This window comes from Silurus aristotelis (assembly GCF_946808225.1).
Source record: "Silurus aristotelis genome assembly, chromosome: 15".
NCBI classification, from domain to species: domain Eukaryota; kingdom Metazoa; phylum Chordata; class Actinopteri; order Siluriformes; family Siluridae; genus Silurus; species Silurus aristotelis.
The window spans coordinates 13,496,785-13,508,482 of NC_139588.1; the positions used below are offsets into that span (position 1 = coordinate 13,496,785).

General features: G+C 35.6%; 2 protein-coding genes across 4 annotated transcripts in view; one reads left to right on the forward strand and one right to left on the reverse strand.

Moving 5' to 3' along the window:
• Window positions 1-1,612: 1,612 nt before the first annotated feature.
• LOC310737671 (N-alpha-acetyltransferase 30-like) lies at window positions 1,613-6,902 on the reverse strand. 3 transcript variants are annotated; one of them, XM_083562148.1, is made up of 4 exons: window positions 5,946-6,902; window positions 3,498-3,621; window positions 3,251-3,306; window positions 1,613-3,154 (listed from the first exon to the last, which is right to left on the reverse strand). In XM_083562148.1, exons 1-4 carry the CDS (start codon window positions 6,705-6,707, stop codon window positions 3,017-3,019), a joined length of 1,080 nt encoding a protein of 359 aa, XP_083418274.1. In that variant the 5' UTR covers window positions 6,708-6,902; the 3' UTR covers window positions 1,613-3,016. The 3 variants fall into 3 exon arrangements, with proteins under 3 accessions (XP_083418274.1, XP_083418275.1, XP_083418276.1); XM_083562149.1 differs by having other exon boundaries at window positions 1,613-3,150; window positions 3,247-3,306; XM_083562150.1 differs by having other exon boundaries at window positions 6,605-6,900.
• Window positions 6,903-6,931: 29 nt separating this feature from the next.
• The window catches only part of LOC310737676 (homeobox protein OTX2-like), a 14,461-nt gene continuing 9,694 nt past the window's right edge, over window positions 6,932-11,698 (forward strand). The window contains exons 1-2 of the mRNA XM_083562157.1: window positions 6,932-6,966; window positions 9,607-9,697. The gene's annotated coding sequence lies outside the window, so the exon portion shown is untranslated. The remainder of the gene's footprint in view (window positions 6,967-9,606; window positions 9,698-11,698) is intronic.

The window sequence follows — 11,698 nt, forward strand, 5'->3', positions numbered from 1 at the left end:
TTTTTTTTGACTGACAAACAAAAAATGGAAATGGAAAAGCATGATATGCCATGTTTTAACCATAGCTTTACAAAATCATGATGACATGAGTAAATATCTATAACAACCCATATATTCTACATACTAATCAAATACTGTACTATTCAATGGCTCATTGCTTGGATAAGGTAGGATTTCTTCTGTTCAAATACATCCATGATGAAGAATTAAAAAGTATTGGGTCTTCATGCCCTTCTCATTTAATATAGTAGTAGTATTGGATATTTGTGTAATAATCAGATTTGTTTTTTTTAATTTGTGTTATTAATTCTTACACTTTCTTCATTTCTACAGCCTTGATCATAGTTAAAATTAGGACATAACACTGGACATTGTGAAGCCGAAAACAAACCAGGTTCCTTTTATTGTGCATGTAAGACTTGTCAAGGTCGCAGGCTGCAAATAATTTAAGACCATAAAATAAATTTATTTAACAGATGTAGATGGGAAGCAATAATGTGGTTTTATTATTCATGTTCACCAGAACAAGTTGCGTCTGAAAGTTTTGATTGGTTTGCATTGTATTGTCACGGAGAACAGTAAAACTGTTCTGTATTATACAAGTGTTACATTTTAAGGCTGTAGTTGACAAGATTATTGATTAGGCCACTCAATGTTCCACTCCATATCTTTATGGAACTCAGTTTTTGCACAAAGGCATTGCCATGCTGGACCATGTTTCCCCAAATCAGGTGTCCCAATACCTTTGTGTCTAAAAGGTGTGCTATTTCCACCACTGTAATAAAACCAGAAAACTGTGATCATTCATATATTCTATACATCACCTGCTATTTTACATAGAGACTAGAATTTAACATGACGGAAAACTGAAGTACTAGATAAGACTGACTAGATGCTGTAGTCGGGTGCGGATTGTACTCTGATATGAAAATGAGTTTTTAAGTTGCAAACTGCAATTAAATATATTGCTGGACGTGAAAAACTTCAGCTAAGCTCAGCCGACTGAGGTAAGGCCCAGGACTCAGAGCTTCTCTGCTTCGGTTTCAATGGTTACACTCTGACTCCAGGTTCTTAGTGGTGTTGTTGGAGTGCTGCGCTCTGCCTGTGGATCAAAATAGTGCAATGTACTGTTTTGAGGTGTTACTTCGAGTTATAGACTAATTATGTCTTCAATTTCACAATAGTACAGTGTAATTTCATGTAATACCATTCCATATTCAGACAGCTTTTATTTAAATGTAGTGGAAATTAAAGCTGTAAACAGTTAAACTGATCCCCACTCCACTTCTCTTTCCTTCTACTTGCTCTCACTTTCCACATGCAGTAAATTCTCTAGTTTTTCTAATCTCCCCGATCTTCAGCCTGAAAATGCCATTTTACTTACACTACACAATCCACAAAATTTGTAAAATAACCTTCCATTTTTAATTGTCTGACCTGATCTTATATGAAGATCTTTATCATATATTCATTATATTATTTCTATATTTTTAAATAGCTTTATATAAAAACACGCCACCAATCCGGTGCATAAGGAAAGACAGAAAAATACTCTTAGTGTTGATGACAGCTGGCAGACATAATAACAAGAATAATTCACAGGATGCATAAGTAGGTTAAGGCAGTTATAATATAGATAAATCTGGTTGTACAGGATATTAAAGAATACATATACCACACTGTCCCACGTTTTGACCATTTTTGAGATTTGTAATAACAGCAACCCACCAGCTAAATTGTTTGTCTGTTTTTCATTCAAACTTTGAAAAGCTTGAATCTGATGAATTTCCCGGAACAGCAGCTCTGACAGTCATGTTGACTGCAATTCAGATCATGTGTTTATATTAACACGCACATTCTAACTTTATATTCTATTCTGTAGTAAAAAAAAAAAACTCCTTCACAGACATTTGTATAGAGGAGACATTGGTTATGGCAAATAATAAAAGGATTAAAAAAAAAAAAACTTAAAACTATAAACTTTTATATGTTGAATTTTCTATAAGGAGATTTTTTTTTACATCTCAGGTGCGTTTTTGAAAGGTTTTTTTTCCCATAGCAGAAAACTCCGATAATGAACTGCTGAGATCCTGTGCAAATTGCATGAACAATGGCACATTTTGTTTACTTTACTTATTAATCGACTAATTTATGTAACACACTAAAATGAGATTATCTGTCTATGATGTGATGCGTTAATTGTTTCCTAAAATTTCTTCCAGCGGCACAAATTCAGCAAGTGTTTTGTCAGCTAGTAGCTGGTTTTATTTTTGTTAAAGAAAGATTGTAATGTAAGAAAATAATTTTAAAGGTTCACAGAAAACCTACACACTCCCTAAGCAGGCACAAACTATTCAAACTTTCTTCACTGCATGTATTGACACTTGTCACATTTGTGCATATGAGCATCAGTACCACATTGAAGAGCTCTAAAAATTGATTGTTTATTACCCACATATTTACTCATAATTAATTAACTGCCTTTGTAGCCCATCAAATGATGCTTGATGCAAATAAAGCTTCAGGAGAACTGGAACTCTTTCACTCATGTAGAAATCACATATCAGCTTCACCAATAAGTACATTACTAGAACACACTGCTCACAGCAAACCCCAATACATTCAAACACACATTACACTACATAAAAACCTCTGTTCAAATCACTGTATAAGAATAAACATGGCAGAAAGAAAACATTTTGTTTGAAGCCTCAAGATCAAAAGCTAACACAAAAAGTCCTGCATTACATCCTTGTATCAGCTTCATCTTCTTCTGATCAGCTGATGTTCCTTTTTGCTCTTCTGTGCTGTTTGAATTTACACCGAATGGCTCTCTGAGGACTTCAACTGCTACACTTGTGGTGTTTTATTTTTCCTTTTTTGTTTCCTGGCTCTCACAGAGATATAGCAATTATAATACTTTGTTTAACCAGCAAAAATGGCCTTGAACGATTGTGTGAGAACTAGATATTTATAACTCTGAGTGTACTTAAAAATGAGGGGCTCTGACGGGAGCTTAGCGTAGCCACAGTTTGAGCCGCAAAGCATCCACACCATTGAGATAATATCTGAAAAGCCGCTTATCCCTCACAAAACCCAAGTTTTCATACAGCTTCAGGGCAGATTTGTTAGTGATCTCTGTCTCCAGAACTACCTGGTATAAACAGAAAGATAAAACACAAAAACTGTAGAAAATCTTTGTTATTAAAGCAAACTTTTGTTTGTAAAATAATAGTATGTGTAAACTCACTTCATCACAGTCTCCCTCCACCATAGCATAGATGGCCTTCTTTACCAGATTAGTACCTAAAACATAGAAAAACAGTTTCCTGTCTCCATTTAACACAGTGAATTACTATGTTTATGGTGTGTATGGATATATCTCACTGAAGACTATTTACTTAAAAAATACAAAAAAGAAATCTGGAAATAAACGTGTGTCATAATTTACTGAATAAAAATCACTTTGTGATTATCTCAAATAGAGGAAAGGTCACCTATGTTTTTTCGACGATGCTTGGAGTCCACGGCAAGCATGGCAATGTATCCACGCCGAAACATCTTCTTGTGCATGTCTAGTTTGCACACAATCGCCCCCACACAGACCTCCTGTACAATTGCCTGGAATAAAAATAAGTAATGCTTAAAAAACAAAGACAATCATTAATAAACGTATGTGTAATGATACAAGCTCTAAATGTATCTGGACATTTTTCTATGCCAATTTTTCAGAAGAGAATTCCATGTCCATGATTATTTATTCTATAGAGCTTTACAACTACAAATGATACCTATACATATATGTATTATACATTTGTGCTCGTTTTATTTTTGGAAAGCATTAAACTGCTGCTGCCACGGCCCCACTTCCTGTATGTTCAAATATCAGAATGTCAAAAAGCTGGCCTAATGCTCAAATGTTTCATCACATATGTAAGACTATTACAAATTAAATAACATTTTAAACCATTTAAATATACAGATGTTCAATTCAAAGTAAGAATCACAGCATTCTTACATGTTAAACAATTATTCTGGTTTATTTTTTTGTGGTTTTTTTGTGGTTCGATCACTGCTTGATCAAATATTGGTGCTTCCAGGGAGAAACTTATATCATGAATAATGTACTATTAGTTAGTCATTGTGCATTTTTGGGTGAAAACATGTTACTTTTGTAAAAACTTGAATATGACCAATTTTTCTGATTGTTTTCATGTTTCATTTTTACATAAATTCTCTTATGTTGCTCTAAAGTTAATGCACACAAATGGTGGGTCCAGGAGCAAGTGTGTAATCCAGCAGTAACTTTAAATATGCATGTTTACTTTATATTCCCTCCACTCAGTCATTACCAGAGCTTCACACCACCCAGTGATCCAACTCAGGTTTCACTTGCTGTCCTTTGGGGCTTGGCAGCAGGAGTGGATTAGACAAGCTTTAGATAGAAATGCTATTAATTTTACAGAGGCCTTTTTGTGTAGCTTGTGCTTCAATAATACGTAGTGGTTGCCAAATGAAACATTAGGCCAAATGAAAACCTTTGTACTGAGTGCAACTATTCACATAGTTCTGGCTACATTTCACTACTGGTCCAAAATACACATTCATTTATTTATTTTCCGTTTACTCATCAACATGTCAACCTGAGGTGTAGGGCTGCAACAACTAATTAATAAAATCGATAATAATCTATAATGAAATTTCGTTGTCAACGAATGCTGTGATCGATTAGTTGGGCTGCTCAAGTTATGGTTTAGTGTGACATCAACACAGACTCTTGTGAAATAGTGGAAAGTACAGGGTCAATAAGCAGCAGGACAAAGTGTCATACAAGGCGTTTTATATTAAACGCAACAAAGAAGACTGTAACCTACAAGTTATGCAGAGAGGAGTGTGTGGGATGGAGGTACCACAGTGATGCAAGAAAACACACTGGTGTCACGGATGAAGGCGAAACATCAGCACGGTAAACAGAAACTGTATAATCCTCATCTTGTGAAAATTGTGCAATTGTGTAAACTGTTTGTTTGCTAACTTCAGGACTGGATCTGTTCTGCCGTGACTCGCGAGCATCAGGTTGCACTGTGATGGTGATGGATTCAATTAAAACAGTGCGAACAAACACTAAATTTAAAAGCAGCAAATAGCAGCAGCAGTAAAAGATTACATTTGTAGTCACTGGTGTGGTTGTCAGCAAATGTTTATGCATTTGTACACCAATGCATATTTTTTCCCCTTTCTTTAATCAAGCCTGTTAGCCTGCTGCGTTTCTCCCTTCCGTTCTCTTTTTATAGCGTTTGTCTACTACAACAGTAACTTATCTGTTTTCAAACGTGATTTTTCTGCGACTTTACTACGTTCACATGCTTGTTTTCAATTGTTTGTATATTACATTTATGAATATAATATTTAATTGTTTTACAAACATTCAATGAATTAATATATTCGAGATGCTTACATCTTCACAACGTGTATTATTTTAACAAAAATTGTAAAAACAATGTTGTATTTTATTTTATATTGATTATTTTAGGCACGGTTGTCATAAGAAAACCACGCAAGTGTTGATTTACACAAATTGCTTCACCTTGCATACTCAAATGTGTTTTTTTTTTTTTTACAGAAACATGAGTGAATTTGTTCAAGGCAAACCCCCCATGCACTCCTCAACAAGCAGCCACTATAAGCCTGATAAAATTTCTAATAATTGAATTTAATATGTGGCTTTTGATTTTTTTTAAGTACACTTTTATACATAAATACCTTGAATTTAGGTTTTAAATAAAAAAACAACAACAATTATTTATCCGATTATTTTGGGAGGGGTGGGGGGGGTCGTGCGATTAATCAATTATCAAAATAATCGTTAGTTGCAGCCCTACTGAGGTTTACTAAGCATTTACGATCAGATCAACCACACATGTTACATCCAGCTGCTTACATACCAGAAAGCAAAGTTGTGGCCAGTTGTGAATAAAGTACCGGTATGTATATATGGAATAAGGCTCGGACAGATCCTTGGTTATCAGTCTCATTATCCCTGGCATTTGAAGTTCAGACTCATAGTGCACATACACAACATCCTGACTTTGGACTTTGTCTGGCAAATGGTTCAGGTCTAACCTGGACATCTCCAATACTGGTCCATCAGCAGCAGTGACAGTCTGAGATATTACCTCTGGTTCTTGCTCAGTTCTTAGGAGGAATGTTGTGATTTTATCACCAAGATCATGTCGAATATCTGCATGACTTTGAGCGGCTTCAGTTCGAGATAATGTTACTATACAGTTGTCATTGTTCTTGTTCAGGTCTTGGCAGCTTGAACCAAACTTGTGCTCTGTGTTGATGGTGTTTTGGACGCAGCTGGATCTGTCCCAGTGCTCTGCAGGCGCTTTAAGTCTATTCAAGCTTTCATCCTCTTGATGATTGTGGATAAATCCAGACACTCCGATACAACTTAATCCGTTTATCCGTCTCCCAAACGGTTCACACTGGTGGTTCAGCTCAAAGAAAGAATAATCCTGGTTGTTCTCTCGCTCCATTTTGCATCCGCACACACCTGGTTCCTGTCTAACATCTGACACGACCGAGTCCTGCAGCTTACCTCCGAGGTTCTCCCGTTCCCCTTGGACAGAGCACCCATTCCCATGGAAGGTAATGAGCTCTCCACGCCATCCATTGGCGGGCCCAGTTGGAACCGCAGACATCAGCGTTCACGTTACAAAACCTAATAAAAGCAGCAGTATTCACCAAGTCTCGCAAATGAGACAGTAAACGAAACGCGTCCATAAAAACGAAAATCCATTTTCAGCCCCGCAAATAATCTCCAACTGCCTGCTGCCCGCCTGCACCGCGCCGTTCTTCTCACTGCCGGAAAGCGGTGCGTTAATACGATAGACATTATTGCTGCAAAGCGGTTTCACGACACACCTTACATTTACATTAACAGTCAGGGAAAAGTGTCGGGTAAATTCATGTGCATTTTTTTTACATCAGTTACATTAAATATATGTCATTTATTTTTTGTTATGACCTGATAAGTATAAATCAAAGTTACTGAATGCTTAATAAAAATAAATAAACGCCAATTAAGGGGGCGTGTTCAACTTAACCCCTCAAATTCCACCAAAAAACCTAAAAAAAAAATAAATAATAATAATAATAATAATAATAATTTTATATATATATATATATATATATATATATATATATATATATATATATATATATATATATATATATATATATATATATATATATAATTACTATTATTATTTTATCAAATTGTCATATACATTGTATGGTACATATATACTCATTAATTTAATATAATATAAAAATATAATATAATATAATTAACAGATGAGGAAAGACACAAAGAATGATACTGTATACTACTTAGGTTTATTTTGATGTCCTGTTATGCTCCAAACCAAATTATTAAAATTTAATTAACCCGTTTTACAAATTTTGTATTAAAATATATTTAGATTATTACTTATCACATCTTATTTCCGTTTTAAAACTCACTTTACTTTTTGTACTGTTTGTACAACTTTATATATATATATATATATATATATATATATATATATATATATATATATATATATATATATATATATATATATATATATATATATATTATAAATGTATTTATTCCTATCCATATCCTGTTATTGACATCTGATTTACAAATTATATGACTAAATCTGATACAAATAAAATTACAATAAGTATTACTGAATACATAACGCAGTGAAAAGGTTTGTTTCTTATCACCAAACATGTCATTAACAGTTTTCAGAATATTTTCCTTTTGGGGTTTGTAGTGCAGTACTTCTAAATTAGCAGAAGAGGGCAGTGTTGTTGTATTGTAAATGTCCCCCCAACTACTACAACTGAGATGTTAATGCGCAGTAATGATCCAAACCTTTGTTCATAAAGATAGAATAATAGTGTATATGAGCAAGCTACATGAACTGTTTTTAAGATTTTTTGTTGTATTGTATTAGTATGGGCATAGCGAATTGTTTACCACTGTTAAAACTTTAAATACAAACATGTGTAAATGGTTAAAATCTAAAAAACTAGTGTCTGACGGTTCCTGCTGTTATAGAAAATCAAAATCAAATCAAATTAAATTTTATTTGTCACATACACATGCATACAGAGTACGACATGCAATGAAATGCTTTAAGAAAAATAAACCAGGAAAAAAAGATAAATAAAAAGTATAAACTATATAAAATATAAAATGATATGTGTGGGGAAAAAAAGTGTATATACAAGGATGCGTATGACAGTAAACAGTAAAATTTAAGGTGATTGATGAGATTGTCCTTAAAGTGACCATGGGTGGTATGGTGTGGTATAAAGTGCACTGTGCTGTGCAAGTCCAGCGTTAAAGTGACAGTCCAGAGATTAAAGTGATTAAAGTGTCATAGTGCAAAAAAACCACTAAAATTGTGCAGAAAAAGTGTGAAGATGAAGAGAATGGACCAGTTCTAGATACTGGGTGTTTCCTGGTTTAAACTCCATGGACAGAAATGAAAAAATGGACAGTGCTGTTCCATGGAAGTTTGGAGGTGCTAGGAATTGAACACACAACCTCCTGTTTTGTAAAAGTTTTAGCATGATTAACTTGTATTGATTCAAACAATTAATTAGAGCAAGTTAGCGGTGGAATCAGAGATTGATTGTTATGCAGATTTTTATGCAGAATTAACTGTCTGCATAATCAGAATTAACTGTCTGCAGAATCAATCAATTATGTGTTATGATTTATCTATTGCAATACTGTTGTATATTGTGCATTTTGACAGTATTTGCAAGAAATAAAATCAAATCAAATACTACAGCATTGACCATACAGTTGACCACAATATTTTTACAGTTTGAGTTTATGTATTAAATGCCATTGTGAGTTGCTGTATATTTACACATCATCTCCCTATCGGTGTATGATTTGTACTGAAGTTAATGGTAATGGTAGATTACTGGATAGCAAAAAGTCTTTAATAATGGGTCTTGTGTGTGTGTGTGTGTGTGTGTGTGTGTGTGTGTGTGTGTGTGTGTGTGTGTGTGTGTGTGTGTGTGTGTGTGTGTGTGTGTGTGTGTGTGTGTGTGCGCTCAACCATGTAGGTGCACACATACATTTAATCTTGTGCATAACCTATTCTTTGAAAGTTAAGCCGTCAGGCTGAAAACTCTCTGATGAGCTAGAATCAGACATACACGATCAGGCTCTCTCTTTTAATCTTCTTTGGAGGCCTATCTATCTGAGCAGTCTTTCCTTAATTAGTGTCTCTCCCACTTAGCAGCCTGTGACTGAGTGTGAGAGCACTACCATGGTCTTGGCTGGGAATCCCATCCACTCAGTCATGCTTAGTCATTATAGCCTGCTCTTTGGTTCTCACATCAAAAGAACATTTTATATGAGCTAAGGCAAATATTACAATGAAATCTCATAGTCAGCCTCCATGCAGTAATACACCCTAATCATAATGCTTATGTGAATTTTTTTAATGCTTGATATAAAAAATTGTCCATGCAATGTTATATTCCAATCATTGTCCTGATTATTTATTTACTGCTCTTGTGTAGGCAGCATGGTGGCACAGGTGGGAGCCTCACTGATCCATGGTTAGAGCTGAGCTTGGTTGCCTGCCTTGAACAGTTTCTGTGCATGTTGCAGGTGAGTTTCCTTCCCTCACTCAGATATGTGCCAGTTGGTGGATTGGCTAAGATAAATCTCACCTAGGTGTGAATGAGTGTGTGAATATGTGCCTAAAGGATGCCCTGCTATGGACCGGTATCCCATCCAGGGTGTGTTCTTGTCTCACGCCCAGTGCTCCAGGGATTGGCCCTGAATCCACTACAACCTGAATCCGAATAAAGCAGTTACGGAAAAATGAGAGAGTGAGTGCTTTTCTGTGTGTATGCTAGGAATGCAGTAATGTAGTGTAATTAAGGTCTGTAAAGTGTTGATAAGAATGCCCAAAGACAGATCTGCCCTAAAAAAAGATAACGCTTAAGAGTAAAAATCTAATATTGAGTTCGTTTTGCATTAGTAGCACAAAATCAAGACTGTATTAATCTATAAGTAGCTATTTTGTTTTGCAACAGAATGCAAAGTTTACTGTATGGTTACTGTTTGATTATCTATAATGTTTGCTTGCAATCTAAACTATTTCAATGTACTATTGCAACCACTGACTACTTATTTATTGGCTTTTAATTACCACAAAGAACAATGTCTTCTATGTAACTACTGCTGTCATATCCAATTGCCCCTCTTCAGCGTCTCTATTTATTTTTGTACGTTTCATACTGAGGGACACAATACAGGTCCTGGACAGGAGAGGGCTTTAATTAGTTTCTGTTAAGTTGATTAAGAGGGAAAAAGTTCAGGGTTGAGGCCAGACAAAAGCCACTCTGGCCAGTCGCAGGTGTTCTAAAATGCCTGCCAGATTCTACTGGCCAGATTAAAGTCGCTCAAGCCTCTCTAGAGAAAGCCTGTCTCCCTGCAGTGGTGGGTAAAGAGCTCTTATGGGAAACTCTCTCTTTTTAAAAGCAACACATTTTGGTCCCTCTTCCTGCCATAACTGTCTAAGATATATATGGTTATATATAGAAGAGTGATGTATTTCTTTATATTTAAGCAAATTACTCGTGTTCTAAAGTGCAAAAAAGAAAAAAAAGTTAAAAGCTGGATTCTTTCAGTGTTAAATCCAGAGCAAAGTTGAGACAACATGCATTAAGTTGTTCATGGGTCATTTGGACCTCCCACATTTCTGAACCTGTCCATGCGTAAAAAAATGCAGATATCAGCTGTGCCTTATTTGGCTCTTTCTAGGCAATATGTCATCCGGTCAATCACATGCTCAACAAACATCCTTATCATGTGATCCTTTATTGTCTTTGTGAGTTTCAAGTGCAAAATGAATGGTGTTATTTGGCCTGGCATGTGAACATACATGAACTAAAACTTATTAAGGCCTGCATAAAAGATTTATAGGTAAAGGTAAACAAATAGGAATTTGCTCTATTTGAGCACAAGCAAAAATAAGACAAAAAAAATCTAAGATGTAATGTAGGAAAGGATAGGAGGGGGAGAGAAGCAAAGAGTCTGCCCTGGCAGCCCTGGCACACTCAGGACCCCTTACTGTCTGATCGTCCTAGGGTTTTTTTGACGGGCGCCAACACAACAGGGAAGAGAGACAATTGGACAGCAGCAGAGCTCATGACTCTGTATGTGTGTGTGTGTGTGTGTGTGTGTGTGTGTGTGTGTGTGTGTGTGTGTGTGTGTGTGTGTGTGTGTGTGTGTGTGTGTGTGTGTATGTATGTTTGTGTGTATGTGTGTTGGGGGGGGGGGGTAGTTGTTTCAGAAAGAGATAAAAATGAGGTGATGTAGTCATAGAGAAGAGAGACTGCAGTATTGAGAACAAACTGAACTGGAGCTATGGAAGACATAAAATCAAGACCAAACGAAGAAAGCAAAACAATATGCCAAAAGGAAGATGCACAAATTAAAAAGAGTAAAACTGTTTAGCAGAAATTAGGTGGTAAAGGATGAGTGATATGAAGAGATAAGTGAAAACTTTATCTTTATCATTGCTGCAGATCATGTATTCCAAGTGAACCATCTGCTTGAGATAGATAAGCCTTTGAAGGAGTGTGTGTGTGTGTGTGTGTG